This window comes from Paroedura picta, chromosome 7, assembly GCF_049243985.1.
Source record: "Paroedura picta isolate Pp20150507F chromosome 7, Ppicta_v3.0, whole genome shotgun sequence".
Lineage (NCBI taxonomy): Eukaryota > Metazoa > Chordata > Lepidosauria > Squamata > Gekkonidae > Paroedura > Paroedura picta.
In genome coordinates, this window is record NC_135375.1 from 55127976 (window position 1) to 55147600 (window position 19625).

Below are 19625 nucleotides of genomic sequence, written 5' to 3' on the forward strand. Positions count from 1 at the left end.
GCGGTCGGTCGAATGTGGCCGACGTTGGAGGGGGTGGATCGGGATTGGTCCCTTGCTGCCGGACTGACAATCAGAGGGCTCAATCGCAAAGCGCCTGCCGATTCAGCCCTCCGTTTGTCAGTCCGGGGGAAGGGGCCAATCGGCACCCTTCCTCATCCCGGACAGGTCCCGCCTTTGGAGCCCTTACTGTTTTATTTTATCCGCTCTGCAGGAGCGGTTAAAGATATGTATAATTCTAGCTGTATGGTGTTGCACACATAGACCCATTATGCACGGGGGTTTTAGCGCACATTCGGGGTGGAATGGCGGCGACTAAAATCACCGATAACGCACGGAGCCAGCTGCAACAGGCCGCAGCTTCGGTGCATGCCGCCGAAAAAGCCGCGTCAGTGAAACACGGAAGAAAGCGCAGCTTCCGGGTGACCGGGGCGCAACCAGAAGCGGCGCCCGGATCGCCACGTGCATAATCGGTTACTCTGGGTTTTGCCGCTGTCGCGCCCCGCCCCGTACATAACCGGTATGCATCGCGTCTTCCCCCTCCGCGTTTTCCATGTGACCCGAAATCGCCGTTTCGGTGGCCGTGCATAATGGGCCATAGTTGTGCCCTGTTTCTGATTTTTCGTTTTTCACAATTTGGGTTTTCACAAAGAACGGAAGTTTTAATAGAGCATTTCAATTTTCAGGCTTCATTCAGGGAAGGCCAGGTGGAAAGGATGGTGGAGAATAATACGACACCACATCTGATTACTGTCCCAGAGTACTTAGATCTGTATTTATGACAAAGTATAAAGAAACATCCATAATAAATGCAGTTAAAATACATGAGGTTTTTTGTTTTTATGGGGTTTTTTTGCAATTAATAATGCATATATCACCAAAAGCAGGTGAGCCTCTTCGATCAAAATCTCTTTAACTTCTTCGGTATAAGGGATTTCATCAGATAAAAAAAAAACCTTATGATTTTCATTCTTTAACTTTCCAGTTTGCAGGGAAACAACCAGGGCAGTGTATTTATGACATATCAATAATGTTGCTTTCATTTTGGCTGTGGCTCAAATCAAGGAAATACCCCTTCTTCATTACAAGATCAAATTAGTTTTTTTTCCAGTAGTGTTCTGCTGCCATAATAAACCTTGCTGACTAACTCAGCTAATTCCTCGTTCCCCTTTCCCATGCCTGAAGAAGTAGCTTATTCCATGAAGAGTCATTAGGTTTCGTTGAATATACTTGCACTGCAATTAGACATTTCTATGGCATTTAAAACTGGATATCACCAAAAGAATTCATAGTCCTTTCTTTCCTGTTACCATGTATGATTGTTTATGATTGCTTAAGTACATTTATGATTGCATTATTGTTGTTATAAATAATAATAAAGTAAGCACAGGTCAAAAAGATTAAGATTGGCTATGCTCCCACTGTGAAATAATAAATTATTTTAAAGTTGTTTGTAGTGTGGTAGACATGTGAATCTGTATCATGGCATTCAATATATATACCCAAATGTTCAGTTCTTGTAATATTTCATCCCCAAAAGTTTACAGGAATCTTGAACAAGCTTATGATGTTTTAAGACTCTGTCTTCTGTAGCTTTTGTTTCAGTTTTCTGAATTAAACGTGGTCCAATACGTTGGTTTTGTATTTATTTGTTTAGAAAAATCTTATGCTGCATTTCCATGAGCCTGCCCAAGTTGGCATACAAAATAAAAACAATAAGAACAAAACACTAAAAATAGCTAAAATCCAGTGTTAAAAACTCAGCACAGTGTAAAAACATAGACCATAAAAACAGATCATTTGCACCTTAAAATAAGTTTTCAGACTAAAACAGTGCTAAAAAAAACAACCCCTTGTTTAAAAACCTGCATGAGCAGAAACCTTTTGGCCTGCCCCCTTTAAAAACCTGCATGAGCAGAAACCTTTTGGCCTGCCCCCTTTAAAAAAGCAGCATATGAACCATTCAGGTCTCAAGAGGAAGGGCGTGCATATAGTGCTAGGACTGCCAGCTCCTGTGTTTCCTAAAACAGATTTTTCTCCTGAATTTTGGATTGGAGAATTAGTAGACTCTAGGAGACCTGAGCAAGAGGGGTAGCAAGTGGAATCTCTACCAATGCTTATAGGGTTGTTCCTGCCAGAACAGTCATGCAGAGCCCAAATTTGAAATAAAACAAAAGAATTGTTATTGAAAAATGTAAACGCCTAACACATTTTCACATGATTTAAACTAACACAAACACACAAAAAGTAAGGAAATAATTGCAATAGGGAGTATAATGAATTGGATCAAGAATGATTAATAGCTACTTTTTGTGTCAGTTCATAATTCATAGTATGAACTCAACCAAATTGAGAGGTTCATTCCTGAACTGAACCTGTTCATTATTTGTAGCCCTGCAAATCCTGTTGAAAGGGATCACTGTCCATTTAAACAGGCTTCCTGCAAAAGAAACCCTGAAAAAACACCTGAGTGGTTGTGAATCACTTTCCATTGTTCAGCTATTTTGCTTTCTTGTGCAGTGTCTTTAAAGAGACTGCAAAAGAAAGCCTGAAAAACAGTTGAGCAGTAGGGAGGGGCTCCCAGCCAATCAGCTGTTTCCCTCTGCTGAGCAGTCCTTTTAAAGGAAATACACAAGAAATCCTGAAAAACAGCTGAGTGACTAAAGTACTCCCAACTGCTCAGATGTTTGGCTTTCTTGTGCAATCTCTTTAAACAAATCCAGAAAAACAGCTGAGTGCAGGGGAGGTGCTCAGTTGTGCTATTCATTTTTCAAGCTTCCATACAATTATGGATACATGGGGCTACATGAATGAGAGCAAAAGTACTGGGCCTGATCCAGCCAGAGTTAAGCACACTTCAGATCTGTTGATTTCAGTAGGAAAGAGTTAAGTATGAACTTAACTCTCACATTGAAGTTAATGGAATTTTAAGGGACTTGATTGAACTGTCTCACAGTACCATATGACAATTAATAATGAACAATTACTATTAAGCACTTACATTTGTTGTGGGCATGCCTTTTGATTTTGTTGGTTATTCGTAGGAACAGAAAGATTCTACTGAGCAGCAACCTAAGCTTCTTTTTGGTATTAGAATGTCAGAAATGGAATTTAATTTGGACTGCAATTCAACCATTTTAATTACTGCCCAAGTTGAATATTGTATGTTGCATTTTTTCACGTGTCTGTGTTTATTTATTGAAAAATGTTATCTTCCTTTTTTCTTTTTAAATAGAACTGTACTATTCAATTGAGTCAATGAAGATGTGCATAGTAGAATAATGGAAGTCCCAGAATACCTCGATTTGGATGAAATAGATTTTAGTGATGACATATCTGTAAGTATGAGTCTTGGTTCTTTTTTCTTGGGTTAGTGAAAGATATTATTGTTGTGGTTGTTGTTTGCTTTTAGGTCTATGTGACGCAGCTGTTCCATTAAATGGATGAAGATTTGGATTTACATCCCACTATTTCAGTCCAACTACTGGAATCTTAAAAGACTATCAGTCCTGCATATGCATCTTTGGGAATGTAAGGGGCATTCAGGATGCATTTAAGCCAGCATTATGCCTAGAGGATATAAATACAATAAACTATGAGGTCATTATGCTATCATTCTATGACTGTAGCAAACTAATGATGCAGCATATTTCAGTGTCCCTGATGAGACTATGACTATAGGTTATTTTATTTTATGAATATTAGTTCTAATATGTGCAAAATGCCCAGTTAGTGAAAAAACTGCACATATGATTGCACAATATATGTTTTACTCCTACATTTATATTCTTATTTTTTAAGTTTTAAACTACTTTGTTCAGAGGGGTCCCCCCCTCTTAAAATGGATTTCAATCTGTGATTTTTAAGGTAGATTTTTAATGAAAGGAGACCAAGGCAAAGATTGCAAATTCATGAGACCGTGATCCAATCCCAGAAGAACAATTTATTCTATGTAACTATGCTTTTATCACTGTGGGGCATTAGGATATGTCTCAGAACCTATTTCCAGACCTAGTTTTATAGCAACATAAAACAAGGGATATGTAACCTCTCTTTGCCTTTCCCTTTGTGCTTCAGTGATGAACTTAACTGTCGGTTCCATAAATGAATAACACATTTTTTTCATGTTAATAATGAATGCTGTAAAATGCGGCTGTCCATGTAAATCAAAGGATTAACTTAACTTGGAGAAAATGCATGATCCTTAATTTTGCACTCTTGATTGTCAAAGGCAAGGTTTATTTCTAACTAATTTGGTCATATGTTGACTTTCATAGGAACAAATCCTGGACTTTTGAAGAAAGGCTTTAATAAAAAACTCCAGACAGGTTTCAGTGTAGGTTTCATATGACTTTTGAATTGTTCTTTTTTCTAAAATGATATCATAATCCCTATAAATAAAATTTATGGCATTTTCAATCTGGTCCAATTAAGTGGGTTTCATTTTAAGATACTTAAGCACTATCTTTTGTCATATAGGTTTTTCCTGGTCTGTGACCATATAAATAAAATGAATGAATGAATGAATGAATGAATGAATTCTCATATTGGTTAATGTTTCCTTTGAAACTCAAAATGCACAGATTTTCAGAGATATACCAGATAGACTCAAGTATAAGCCGACCTGAATATAAGCCGAGGCACCTAATTTTACCACAAAAAAACTGGGAAAACTTATTGACTTGAGTATAAGCCGAGGGCGGGAAATGCAGCAGCTATAAATAAAAATAAATACATTAATTGAGGCATCAGTAGGTTAAATATTTTTGATATTTTGTCACATGGACACATTTCTCCTCCTCAACAAGATTATCATGTGAACCTACCCTACTGTCCTCCATTGGAGGAGCTCAGGGTGGCCTAAATGCTTAATCCATGCTCCATCATCACAGGGTTTCCCATCCAGCCTCCAACAAATAGAGAAAACTCAAGAGGATGAATAGCTGCTGATTTTTGTACCCCGCTTTTCACTAACCAAAGGAGTCTCAAAGCGGTTTACAATCGCTTACAACCCTTCCTCTATTCATGCCAGACACCCTGAGAGAGCTCTGACAGAACAGCTCTGTGAGAACAGCTCTGTCCCCCCCAGACTAGCAAACCAGAGCAGTACCCGAAGTTGGCAACCTACTATAACAGGTACAACAGCTACCAAACTGGGAGAATGGAAAACTCTTGCAACAACAGTCCCCCCCCCCAGAACAAAACACTGAAATAAAGAACCAGATCAGGCTTAAGGTGTTGGTTATCACCTTCAAGGCCATACGCAGTCTGGGCCCAGTATACCTGAGGGACCACCTCTCCACCTACACTCCTCAAAGAGTCTAGCGCTCTCCTACTTCCAACCTCCTGGTGGTCCCTGGCTCCAAGGAAGCCTGCTTGACCTCTGGCCCCCATCTGGTGGAACGAGCTCCCAGAGGAGATCAGGACCCTGACGGAACCTAAGCAGTTCCAGAGGGCCCGCAAAAGGGAGCTCCTCCACCAGGCATTTCATTGAGGTCAACCCAAACCATTGCTTCCAATTGGCCCCCAAGCCCCCCCCCCTCCTACTACGACTGACACCAATCTGCCCAACCGACTCGGTCCCAGTAAGAGTTAAGCTGAGGTTCTTGCAATTCCATTTTCTAATGTTATTGTTATGATCATGTTATTGTTGTTCTAATGTTATTACTGTTATCACCTGTTACCATATGTTATCTGTATCTTTTCCTGTTTATTTATTTATTTTTCAATTTATTTCCTGCCACTCCCAAAGTGGTCAGATTGTCTTAAAACCCCATTAAAACTCCCATTAAACGATTTAAAAACCATCACAACATGGTGGAAGCAAAAATCCCCTTCCTACCTCCATTTCTAAGGGGGGGCGGAGAAGGAGGTCAACGATGTTCAAGGAGCTCAGGGGGAGCAGTCGATGTCCCTCGCCGACCCCAGCCTCAACCATGGACCTGACGGAAGAGTTCCATTTTGCAGGCCCTGCTAAATGCTGAAAGATCCCGCAGGGCCCGCAGCTCACCTGGGAGCTCATTCCACCAGGTAGGGGCCAGGACCGAAAAGGCCCTGGTCCTGGTTGAGGCTAGGCGCCCTTCCCTAGGGCCGGGAACGACCAGTAGATTCTCACCCGCAGAGCGCAAGGCTCTGCAGGGGGGGCATAGGGCGATAAGCGGCTCCTCAGGTATGTGGGTCCCAGCACGCGTAAAGCCTTGAAGGTTAAAACCAAAACCTTGAACCGGATTCGGGCAGCAATTGGCAGCCAATGCAGCTGCCTCAGTACAGGCTGGATATGTGCCCTCCACGGCGTACTAGTAAAGACCCTAGCTGCTGCATTTTGTACCAGCTGAAGTTTCTGGATCAAGGACAGGGGTAGGCCCGCATAGAGCGAGTTACAGAAATCTTTTGTGGAGGTGACTGTCGCACGGATCACAGTGGCCAAGAGTTCGAGGGACAGGTAGGGCACTAGCAGTCGGGCTTGGCAAAGATGGAAAAATGCCTCGCTGGCTACTTTCTTGACCTGTGCTTCCATAGTCAGGGAGGCATTGGTGGTCACACCCAAATTCCTGGCCTGGGACACGATGGTAAGTTGCGCCCCTGCCAAGGTGGGTAAGCGCACTTCGTGGTCCCGCCCCCTACTTCCCAGCCACAGGATCTCTGTCTTGGAGGGGTTGAGTTTCAGGCGACTCTACTAGAACCATTCTGTCACCACTTACAAACATCTAGCAAATGATTCTGGGGGAGAGTTCGGGCAGCCGTCCATAAGGAGATAGATCTGGGTGTCATCAGCGTACTGATGGCAACCCAGCCCAAAACTCCATACCAGCTGGGCCAGAGGGCATATGAAGTTGTTGAATTATGTGGGGGAGAGAACTGCGCCCTGTGGGGCCCCACAAGGGAGTCCATAGGGGTGCGAGAACTCATCCCCCACTGTAAACCGGCCCACTGTAAACCGCCCTGTTTCCTGTAAACCGCCCTGAGCCTTTAAGGAGGGCAGTATAAGGGCAGAAAGAAAGAAAGAAAGAAAGAAAGAAAGAAAGAAAGAAAGAAAGAAAGAAAGAAAGAAAGAAAGAAAGAAAGAAAGAAAGAAAGAAAGAAAGAAAGAAAGAAAGAAAGAACTGTAAAACCCAACTTTTATAAGGAACACAACACTAAGAAGAAAAGCCAAACAATGCTGCCCCTCAGATAAAAGAAGAAAGAAACAGTGAATCCCAAGGCACCCACAAAACCCACCCCACCGCACCCACAGAAACCAAAAGAATAGTTTGGAAGAAGTGATTGAAGAGGAATAAGAAAAGTGAAAGCAAGAGGGAAAAAAAATATTAGAGTCCCTCAGTCAAATCGCTGATGTCTTCTCCAGTGATGATCCTCCAGTGTTCAGCACAGCAGTCAGCCAGCCAGCAACACAGTCTCTGGGAGTCAGACTGTAAGAGTCTGCCCTACCAGACAGAGCAGCACAGGCCAGGACGCCAGCAACAGAAGGCAGGTAAGAAGACCCCTAGCCTTATATACTTTCCTGGCCAAACACAGATTTTCAAAAAGGAAAAACCTTATATACTTGGCCAGGAAATGTTTTTCCCCAAAACATGCTTTCCAGTAGGCTAGCTTTCCCATCCTCCCCCCCCACACACACACACACACATTCGTCTTCCTTGCAGAAAGCTGCCTGAGCAAGCTCAGCATTGCAATACATTTGCAAATGTAAAATGTATTTCAATTATTGGCTGGCCTCCCACAGGGAACCTAGCCAGCTATTGGTCTATCCCTCACTCACCACTCCCTTTGTACCAGGGCCTGGGAAGCCTGAACAAAGTTGAAGTGCTAAAGGAGCCAGCCCAGCCAATGTAAGTGGCAGCCATGCCTCGGGTTTTTTTGTCCCAGTCGAGCTGCACATCTCTAGTGAGACCCTCACTCGAGTATAAGCCAAGGGGGCCTTTTTCAGTGTAAAAAATGTGCTGAAAAACTCAAATTATACTTGAGTATATGTGGTAATTTCCAACAGAGCCAAAACTGGAACCCACCTTTAATAGCCCATCAAAAACTTTTCAGCTCCTTCCATGAAACCTTTCAGGTGCTAGATTCTGTTAATTTCTCTTCTGCCACCACACAATTGTTATCCTTCTGCAAAGGTTTCTCCCTGAACTGGCATTGTAATGTTCAGGCTATTTAGGTGGTTAAATGCATGAGCCAACTAAAATAGGAATAAATGAGAGCTAAGCAAGTGTACAATCCTCTCTTCGAAAACAGTGGATTTAAATGCGGATATATTTGGTTCTGTTGTCCCTTGTGTGTTCCTCTTCAGCCACATTTGATTCAGCAGCATGCGTCAACACTAAATCAATATTAAATAAGCAGAAAAAGGAAAAACTATCCAGTATTTCCATGTCTCCTGTGCACTGGCCCTTGTCTATGCTAGGGCTGCTCTTTGTTTCTATTTCCAAGCTCCACCAAAATGTCCAGTTAAATGAAAGCATGATGTTTCAATAATAAAATGAAAAAGATAGCACAGACATTTAAAACTGAATTGCGAGACTGCTCAGTAGTCTCCCTCCATGTACCAGGATATAAGCCAGAGAATGAAAGAGTCACTGGGAAGTGTAGAGTTGTTAGTAACCTGGGAAAAAAGTGAGTAATGTTCTTTCTTGGCAGCTTAGTAGTTTCTCAGCTGAAATCCTATTCATTGTATTGACAGAAATGGCAGAAATTTTAAGTGTTCAGATTTTGTTTGGGGACAAGAGTTGAGCAGGAGGAAATCTGTTAATGCAATCAAACACACACCATTAAAAACACAGTGAAATTTATGGCATGCTTAATAGATTTTTTTGTATTGAACTGAATATATTTTAATGCTGCATAGAACCAGTGGAATAGTCTGTCATTCCAAGAGAGGAAATAATATATGAGGAGAAATGTTGGCCTAACAAACACATTGCAGTTGTAACAAGTCTATTCTTAATTGAACTGCCAATTACATTTCAACCTGTACTACCTAACTTCCTTGGTTTATTCCTTGGAGGCCTGATGCTGCTGTTTCTATTGAAGCTGGTTTCTGTGTTTATACAAGAAGTGGCACGTGTGGTGTAGTAGTTAGGTTGGGGTGACCTGGTTTCAAATCCTTACCATGCCAGTAAATTCAGTGGGTAACCAGGATCCAGTCCTTATCAGTCTAACATACCTCACAGGGGTGCTATGAGGACAGGGCACTTTATATGCCCATCTTTTTATGCTAGCATTTTAAGTCCCCCTTAAAGAGGAGGAGATAGTAGATATATATTAAAACATTCTCTTCACACATCCCTTGTGTTGTGTATGCAGTGAAGCAGACCCACAGAGCAGGAGCCATTATTCAAAAGGTGGGATGCCATTAATTTAGCATGCAGGGGTCAGTCCTGCCACTGGATCATTTAAATGGACCAATTAATTCAAACCTGGGGACTAGCTGGGAACACAGTAGGCTATATTATCCAGTTTGGTTAGTGTGATTTAATAAATTACTCAACACCTTATTGAGCCCACTATTTAATAGTGGCAATGAAGGTGGGATGCTGAGCTGGATATGCAGCCCCAACTAGCATCAGCTGAATCACTGGCTCCCAACCTTCCTAGGAGAGGTTGCTGAAATTACGCCTAAATACCCAGGGGGAACTGCAGAGGTCGCTCCATCTTACCTGCTGTCAAAGAGCTCAGACAACAGAGAGCACGTGTAGAGAGCTACTGACCAGTGTTGCTGCTGACCAGGTGAGGCTATTGTGCTTACTGGGTGAGGTGATTGCTAGGTGATTGCTGGGAGGATTAAAAAGGGCTGCTCCTCGCCAGAGGCAGAGCTCAGACAACTGAGAGCACATGGAGAGAGCTACTGGGGAGTGTTGCTGCTGACCAGGTGAGACTATTGTGCTGACTGGGAGAGGTGATTGCTAGGTGATTGCTGGGAGGATTAAAAAGGGCTGCTCCTCGCCAGAGGCGCGAGCCTTTGGCGTGAGCCGAAGTGCAAGAGACAAAGGGCTCTTGGCCGAGTAATTAGAATCAGTAAATTATATTTCCCTAGTACTTGCACTGCCTAGAATTTACAATGGACCTCCAGGACACTCATCCCATCATCTGCAGTGAGTGTGACATGATTGCCTTCCTCCCAGAAGACAAGATGGACTACATCTGCCCCAAGTGTAAACTGGTAAGACTTTTGGGGGAAAGGATTAGGGGATTAGAAGACACTATTATTACTCTGACCCAAAGTAAGAAAGGGGAGGAATTCATAGACCACAGCCGTGCAACATGGAATAAACAGGATACAACCAGTCCTGAAGAGGATAAGGAGATTGACCTCACTACGGAGCCTCTGCAGACAGTTCAGAAAAAGACTCAACGGCGTAGAGCGCGACGGTTCTCGGGGCCTTTGGAGCTCCAGAATAGATTTCAGGCCCTTGCAGAGGAGGTGCAAGGGTCAACAAGGGAAGAGGTCCCAAAACAAAGTCTAAGACAAAGTGAAGAGGCCACGGGGATAGAAGGAAATGGAGTTGAGAAGAGAGAAAAAAGGAGAGTACTGGTAATTGGAGACTCCCTGCTAAGAGCAATGGATTGCCATGTGGCTGGGACCGACCCCCTAACCCCAGAGGTATGTTGATTGCGAGGGGCGAAAATTAAAGACATTTCAGAACGGTTGCCCAAACTCCTCAAATCGATGGATCGCTACCCATTTGTGATGGTCCATGTGGGAACGAATGACATGTCCCTGAATACCATCGCTCCTATTAAAAAAGACTATCAAGATCTGGGGAGGAAGCTCAAGCAAATGGGAGCACAAGTGGTATTCTCTTCAAGCTTGCCTGTCAAGGGAAGAGGAATGCGTCGGGAGAGGAAGATAATGGAGGTGAATCAGTGGCTGCGTAGTTGGTGCTGGCAGGAGAGATTTGGTTTCTGGGACCATGGGATAGGCTTTCTTGAGGAAGGCCTACTAGCACCTGATGGACTGCACTTATCGAAGCTGGGGAAGAATGTGTTTGGCAGGAACCTGGGAAGATTCATCAGGAGAGCTTTAAACTGAAGCCACAAAGGGAAGGAGATGATCAACATAGGGAGTGTAAGGAAGGAGAATGATCGGGTGCAGCCCAACCGGCAAGGCCAGCTCATAGGGAGCCAAAAGTAAAAGGATTCAGAACGGCTGCCCAAACTCCTCAAATCGATGGATCGCAAATCGATTTGTGATGGTCCATGTGGGAACGAATGACATGTCCCTGAATACCATTGCTCCTATTAAAAAAGACTATCAAGATCTCGGGAGGAAGCTCAAGCAAATGGGGGCACAAGTGGTATTCTTTATACTAACGCCCGAAGCATGGGCAATAAGAAGGAAGAGCTGGAACTTCTCATGCTGATGGAAAGGTATGATTTAGTAGATCATCACAGAAACTCGGTGGAATGATTCTCATGACTGGAATGTAATGGTGGATGGATATGAACTGTTCAGAAAAAAACAGAATAGATCGAAGAGGTGGAGGAGTGGCACTGTATCTGAGGAAAGGGCTTACCTGTCAGGAAATTCTAGTGAAGGAGAGCATATCTACAGTGGAAAGCATCTGGGTGAAAATAAGCGAGGGGAAAACAAACAGTGTGGTGGTTGGTGTCTGATACCAACCGCCTGACCAACGAGAGGATGTGGATGCTGCACTTTGTGAGCAGCTTGAGAAAATATCCAAGCGGCAGGACCTTGTCATCATGGGTGACTTCAATTTCCCAGATGTGTGCTGGGAAACCAACTCTGCGAAGCGTCCTCAGTCATGCAACTTTCTGACCGGCCTGGCTAACAATTCCATTTAACAAATGGTAGATGAACCCACTGGACTTAATACTGACCAACAGGCAAGAGTTGATGGATGAGGTGAAGGAGGTGGGGACCCTAGGGGGAAGTGACCATGTCCTCATAGAATTCCTTTTGAGATGGGGAGCCAAGGAAGCTTGTAGCCAGATGCAGATGTTGGATTTTCATAGGGCAAACTTTAATAAACTCAGAGACATGATGAGTGTCATACCACGGATGAGAATGCTGGAAGGGAAGGGAGCATGTGAAGGGTGGGCGCTACTCAAGAGCTATTGCATGCTCAATCAATGACTATCCCAGAAAGACGAAAACACTGCAGGAGCTCTAAGAAGCCTATTTGGATGAACAGAGACTTTAAAGACTGGAGATGTCCCGGAGGACTGGAAGAGAGCAAACGTTATTCCGATCTTCAAAAAAGGGAGGAAGGATGACCCGGGAAACTACAGACCCGTGAGTCTGACCTCTGTTGTAGGGAAGATAATGGAGCAGATATTAAAGGGAGTGATCTGCAAACATCTGGAGGACAATTTGGTGATCCAAGGAAGTCAGCATGGATTTGTCTCCTACAGGTCTTGCCAGACCAACCTGGTTTCCTTTTTTGACCAAGTAACAGGTTTGCTGGATCGTGGAAATTCGGTTGATGTCATTTACTTGGATTTTAGTAAAGCTTTTGACAAGATTCCCCATGATGTTCTGATGGATAAGTTGAAGGACTGCAATCTGGATTTTCAGATAGTCAGGTGTATAGGGCATTGGTTAGAGAACCGCACTCAAAGAGTTGTTGTCAATGGTGTTTCATCAGACTGGAGAGAGGTGAGTAGCGAGCTACGTCAGGGCTCGGTTCTCAGCCCGGTACTTTTTAACATATTTATTAATGATCTAGATGAGGGAGTGGAGGGACTACTCATCAAGTTTGCAGATGACACCAAATTGGGAGGACTGGCAAATACTCCGGAAGATAGAGACAGAGTTCAGCGAGATCTGAACACAATGGAAAAATGGGCAAATGAGAACAAGATGCAATTTAATAAAGATAAGTGTAAAGTTCTGCATCTGGGTCAGAAAAATGAAAAGCATGCCTACTGGATGGGGGATACGCTTCTAGGTAACACTGTGTGTGAATGAGACATTGGGGTACTCGTGGGTTGAAAACTAAATATGAGCAGGCAGTGTGATGCAGCGGTAAAAAAGGCAAATGCCATTTTGGGCTGTATCAACAGAGGCATCACATCAAAATCACAAGATGTCACAGTCCCATTGTATACGGCACTGGTCAGACCACACCTGGAGTACTGTGTGCAGTTCTGGAGACCTCACTTCAAGAAGGACGTAGATAAAATTGAAAGGGTACAGAGGAGAGCGACGAAGATGATCTGGGGCCAAGGGACGAAGCCCTATGAAGATAGGTTGAGGGACTTGGGAATGTTCAGCCTGGAGAAAAGGAGGTTGAGAGGGGACATGATAGCCCTCTTTAAGTATTTGAAAGGTTGTCACTTGGAGGAGGGCAGGATGCTGTTCCTGTTGGCTACAGAGGAGAGGACACGCAGTAATGGGTTTAAACTTCAAATACAATGACATAGGCTAGATTACAGGAAAAAATTTTCACAGACAGAGTAGTTCAGCAGTGGAATAGGCTGCCTAAGGAGGTGGTGAACTCCCCCTCACTGGCAGTCTTCAAGCAAAGGCTGGATACACACTTTTCTTGGATGCTTTAGGATGCTCTGGGCTGATCCTGCGTTGAGCAGAGGGTTGGACTAGATGGCCTGTATGGCCCCTTCCAACTCTATGATTCTATGATTCTAAGGTGTAATCACTGAATCACCCCACCTCACCATCCAAGGTAGTCTGAACATCGGCTCCTATCGCTCATCAGTCCCATCTGCTTACCGTGGGATCTTGCATGCCAGCCCTCATCATGGCAACCAGAAGCTTTATTGAGGAATATGACCCAGCCTTCCCAGCTAAGTGGGAATACTACACCATGCACCTGTTGGTCAACTACATCAGTGGTCCCCAACCTTTTTGAGGCTGGGGACTTGCAGGGCAACTGCCTGCCCGCGCATGCCACGCATGCCAGGCCACGCATGGCGCATGTGCACATGCGCAGCCCGGCCGCGTATGCGCAATGTGCGGGCACGGCCCCGATTCCCTCTCCCCCACCTCCCGCAGTAAGAAGCTTCCCGGGCCGCAAGCTTGCAGCCTGGGAAGTTTTTTACTGCAGGGGGGGCGGGGAGAGGGAGCCGCGGCCCGGCGCCAAGGCTTTCGTGGCCCGGCACCGGGCCGCGGGCTGCGCATTGGGGACCACTGAACTACATCACTGGTACGACAAGAAGCAGGACACATTCCTGACTGTCTGCAGCCTGGCAACGTTTGACCTGGCTCAATACTTCTTGGCACCTACTAAGTTTCACACAATCTCCTTCTACAGGATTATTGAAGTGCTCATACAGCACTTTACCCCCAGCCTGCAGAGATCGTCCACTGTCATGCCTTCTACATCTGGAACCAGAGAAAGGGTAAGCCTGTGGCAGAGTTCATACCCACCCTGTGTCAGGCCACATGCTGCTCCAATTTCATGGACCTGGACTCCATTTTGCAGGACTGGCTCATTTGTGGCCTGCAAGACATGCAGTAACAACTAACTGAAACCTGATGTTCCAGTTGGCCCTCAAAGCCATCATCACTGCTGAGAACACCACTTAGAATAACCAAAAGGTCTGCATCCGCTGCAGCCAGCCCTCTATTGCCTCCAAGCATTGCACCTCTCTGAAGCATGTACACCATGAAGTTCTGAAGAAAGAATAGGAAGTCAACCATCTATATGCCAATGCAAACACCTGATCCATTCAGCCATGCTGCTCTGCGAGCCCATGTGCTGGGTGTGGAGGTGACCATGCATGGAACACTTGGCAGTTCAAGAACACCAAATGTCTGAACTGTGGCAAAGTAGGTCATCTCACCATGGTCTTCCATTCCCATGGTCTGCCTCGCACCCTAGCTTTGTCAAGCATGTCAGCCCCATCCATTGGATGGGTGAAGATGATACATGAATCTTACAGGCCAGCATTCACCAGCACCTGCAGCACCCCTGAATTGGTTGTGCAAGAGATCTAGTTTCCAGGCCAGCCAAAGATCAAGGTGACCATCTGGGTCCAGAGTCAGCCATGCATCATGGAAGTTGACTCAGGGTCCATGCTCTCCATCATTTCCTATGCCACCTTGCCCTGGCAAGCTCACTCCTTTAAAGCCACTGTGTCTATGACTCACAGACTTATAAGGGAAGCCCATCCCAGTCCTTGGAGTCACCACCATCAGGTATACTTTCAAGGACTATACCAGCAACCTTTGCCTTGTGGTTGTCAATGCCCCCCACACTGGTCTCCTTCTCCTGGACTAGTTCAAACCCTTGGGCCAAGGATTCTCCAGAATCCATCATGCGTGCCCAGATCTTTTCAAAGATGTCTGCACAAAGTTCCAAGCATCTTTGAGCAGTTCCTTTTCTTCAACAGGGGACCACCTGTTTCATTGGCCCTTGACCCTGACCGTGCTCTAATATAGCGATCCCCAACCTGTGGGCCATGGACCACATGTGGTCCATTGACTAATTGGAGGTGGGCCGCGAAGGACGCCTTCCCCCCTCCCCGGCCCTTTACTTCATCCCCCCCCCCCGGCCCTTTACAACACACTTCAGGTGTCATTGTCTCCCATCACTCCCAGATGGGACTATCTCGTTGCAGAGAAACAAGCTCAGGGTTCCCATTGATTTGTCATTGTCATGAGTTAAAATTTCCATGAAAATAAAATGTTCCTTGTGTTCATTGTTGTGGTGTGTCTGTATCTTATTTTGAAGGGATGTTTATACATTACCATAGCAATCAGAGAGTGTTAGGGCAGTGGTTGAGAGTAGAGGAGTAAACTACCCCCCCCACCGGGCCTCAGTAAAACTGTCAAGCGTTGAGTGGTCCCTGGTGATAAAAAGGTTGGGGACCACTGCTCTAATATGCCTCAAGGCTCACCACATCCCCTTCACACTCCAGCTGAAGATCGATGCTGAACTTGATTACCTCATCAAGTAGGGAGTTTTGGAGCCTGTGCCCCAATCCAGGTGGGAAACCCCCTTCATCACTCCAGTCAAGCCCAACGTGCATATGCAGATTACAAATGCACCATAAACAAGGTGCTCCATCACCACTCATACTCAGTGCCTGTTGTCAGCAACCTCCTTGTATTCCTCACTGGTGGCAAGATTTTTGTGATGCTCGACCTCACCCAGGCACACCAGCAGCTGCCAGGGGGTGACACTACTACAGAAGCCCAGATTTCTGGATCTGTCAGCTGCAGGAATCTATTTTTGTTTGTTTATTTGCCTTGACCTTGGCCACACAGGATGGATGGAGGTAGATTTAACAGTAGGGACATGCAACTCAACAAAAGCAACATACAAAAGTATTTCTTGGATCCACTACCAGGAGGCAAAAAGATATAGGCATTCCCTGTTTCCTGGGTGCTTTTTTTGAGGGGGTGGGATTCCAATATGTTTTTGGTTCCCTTATTCCCTATGGGGAATCATTCCAGGAGTATTGAGGGGCTGTTTTTAAAGCTAAGGCACCAAAATTGCAGTGGAGAAGCTGGTGCTGCTTATTTAAATAACCCCCACATTTCAATGGAATTGGACCAAGAGGTCCAGTTCTATAGACCCCTGAATAAGGTGTCCCAGCCATCCTGCATTGATTCACAAAGGTGACAAATGTTTTTTTTTTAAACCTCAAGTTCCACTCAAGAATCACCCAAGCCAAACTCAATAGGTCTGGTGTTGCAAGCCTAGCAAATATAAAATCAGAATCACACCAATGAACAGAGAATCAAACCTGAGAATCTAAAGCAATGTCAAACTTATGAATCCATCACAAAATGTAAACTTGATGCAAAGCCATTTAAGCAAGAAACAGACTGATAACCAGTGCTGATGTTGTTACAATGGACTCAGGGGAATGGTAGAAGACAGGAAGGCCTGGAGGTTCATTGTCCATGGGGTCGCGATGGGTCAGACACGACTTCATACCTAACAACAACAACATGCTATGAAACCCCTAAATAAGACCTAGTCCAAGCACTTACCTTCAGAAGTCACATAATTAGTTAATTAGGGTCCACCAATATGCAGCTTACAGTTGCCTTCCCTTTCCTCTCCCCACAACAGACACCCTGTGAAGTAGGTGAGGTTGAGAGAGCCCTGATTATGTTATTTGATCAGATCAGTGCCATGGTGAGCCCGAGGTCACCCAGCTAGTTGCATGTGGGGGAACACGGAATCAAACCTGGCTTACCAGATTAGAAGTCCGGACTACTAACCCCTACACCAAGCTGGCTCAAAGGATGGGGATAATGTTTGGAAAGACCCTGTGGATAGGAAAAATGAAACTGCTTTGAAGAAAGTACATGAAGCTAACCCGGACATTGGAACTGATGCTGTATTGCCTTATTTTGCTAGATCAGCAGTGATCTGGGCAGACAACTTGTTACAAGATCCTGAACCAGATCCATTAAGATTAAGGAGGGCTCTGCTAAAAATTAAAGAGCTTGCTGGTGGCAGATACATCACAACATGCACTGCAATTCTCTGCCAGGGCACAGGCTGCAAATTTTGTGGTTAGACGCAACCTCTGGCTAGAACACTAGAAAGTGGATACCTTATGCAAGGCCAACTGGGCTATGGAAGTGTTTTCAGGCAGAGTTCTTTTTGGAGAGGGAGTCCTGGATAAGGTCCTAGCTGAAACTAGAGAAAAGAAGAAGGCCATGCCTTCCACTACTGTACAAAAGGACAAGGATTTTTAAAACAAATCTTATCAGCCCTTTCATTCATACAAATCTCAAAGTGACCATGGAGACAGTCTCAGAAGAAGACAGTCTCTTTCTCTTACCAGCCCAGGTGCCAAAAATGCAGTTCCAGTCAAGCAAAGAGATAGGAATACAGTTTCCAAAAATTGTTCAGTATAGTGCCAGAATAGGAGGCTGACTCCAGGATTTTTCCCAGACCTGGAAACAAGCCATTACAGATCAGTGAATCAGTGAATTTCAATACTGGAGCATGGCTACAAAATAGAATTTATGCAGTGCCCCCCCCCCCCCAAGATTCGTTACTTCCCAGTGCCTAAGGACAAATCAAAAGCCCTATTTGTTCAGGAAGCCATTCAACACTTACTGGACATTGGCATGATAGAAGAGGTTCCAAATACCAAGCAATTCAGGGGAGTATATTCAATAATCTTCATAATGCCCAAGAAATCTGGAGACTGGAGAACAATTCTCAACTTAAAGGAACTCAGCCTCTGGGTAAGAAAACAAATTCAGAATGGAGTTCCAATCCATTTTACATGCACTTCAGGTGAATGATTTCATGGCATCTTTGGATAAAAAGGAAACCTACCTGCACATAGGTAAAGGTAAAGGTATCCCCTGTGCAAGCACCAAGTCATGTCTGACTCTTGGGGTGACGCCCTCCAGTGTTTTCATGGCAGACTCAATACGGGGTGTTTTGCCAGTGCCTTCCCCAGTCATTACCGTTTACCCCCCAGCAAGCTGGGTACTCATTTTACCGACCTCGGAAGGATGGAAGGCTGAGTCAACCTTGAGCCGGCTGCTGGGATTGAACTCCCAGCCTCATGGGCAAAGCTTTCAGACGGCTGCCTTACCACTCTGCGCCACAAGAGGCTCTATCTGCACATACTGATCCACATAATCTCAGAACAGTATCTCAGATTTGCATGCAAAGCATGATATCCAGCGCTAGCTGGACTGAGGTGGTTTGTCCATTCTCATGCTTTTAGATCTGTTGGCTATGTTTGACGTGGCTGACCATGAGCTATTGGCCCACTGCCATACTGGGACAGGGATTAGAGGGACTGTGCTGCAATGGCTGGTCTTCTTTCTCTGGAACCGGACACAGAGGGTTGCTGTGGGGGATGAGTTGTCAGCCGATTTTGGGCTCCCATGTGGAGTACTGCAGGGGACAATACTCTCTCCAACTCTTTTTAACATCTACATGCACCCTCTGGCCCAGCTGGTCTGGGACTTTGGACTGGGTTGTCATTAATATGTAGATGACACCCCACTCTACCTCCTAATGGATGGCCAATCGGGCTCCCCCCCCCGATACTTTTGCCAGTTGTTTGGAAGCAGTGGCTGGATGGCTCAGGCAGTCACCTGAAACTCATCCCCTCCAAGACAGAGGTCCTGTGGCTGGGAAGAAGAGGCCAGGATCAGGAAGTGCACCTCCCATGCAATTAACACCTGGAACAACTGCCAGGAATTTAGGAGTGACCTTTGATGCCTCTCTTTCTATGGAGTGATGTAGCCTGAGTGACGTTTTTCCATCTGCGCCAAGTGTGGCTACTAGCGCCTTACCTGTCCTCAGAATACTTAGCTACAGTGATCCATGCAACAGTCACTTCCAGGCTGGACTACTGTAACTCACTCTATGCGGGTCTTCCCTTGGCTTTGATCCAGAAACTGCAGCTGGTACAAAATGCGGCTGTGAGGATCCTCACAAGCATACCTTGGAGGGCACACATCCAGCTGGTGCTACAACATCTGCACTGATTACCAGTCTGCTTCAGGTTCAAATTCAAGGTATTGGTTTTAGCCTTTAAGGCTCTATGCAGCCTGGGTCCTGCTTATCTGCAGGACTGCTTACCTGTCTATGCCCCCCACAGGGTTCTTTGCTCTGCAGGTATGAATCCATCTGACCTGGACCAGTGCCAGGGCCTTTTTGGCCCTGACCCCAACCTAGTGGAATGAGCTCCTGGAAGAGCTAAGAGCCCTGTTGGAA

The 19625-nt window shown here is 45.1% G+C and overlaps 1 protein-coding gene across 7 annotated transcripts in view; it reads left to right on the forward strand.

Annotated features, from left to right (window-relative positions):
- The window catches only part of SNCAIP (synuclein alpha interacting protein), a 131495-nt gene that overhangs the window by 61316 nt on the left and 50554 nt on the right, over window positions 1-19625 (forward strand). For 6 of the 7 annotated variants that reach the window (XR_013232482.1, XR_013232483.1, XM_077344394.1 and 3 more), the window contains exon 2: window positions 3233-3335. Coding sequence is in view for 5 of the 7 variants with exons in the window: in XM_077344394.1 (XP_077200509.1) it covers window positions 3279-3335 (57 nt within the window). In the remaining 2 variants the exon portion in view is untranslated. Of the gene's footprint in view, window positions 1-3230; window positions 3336-19625 lie in introns of all 7 variants that reach the window. The other variant, XM_077344395.1, reaches the window with a different exon arrangement.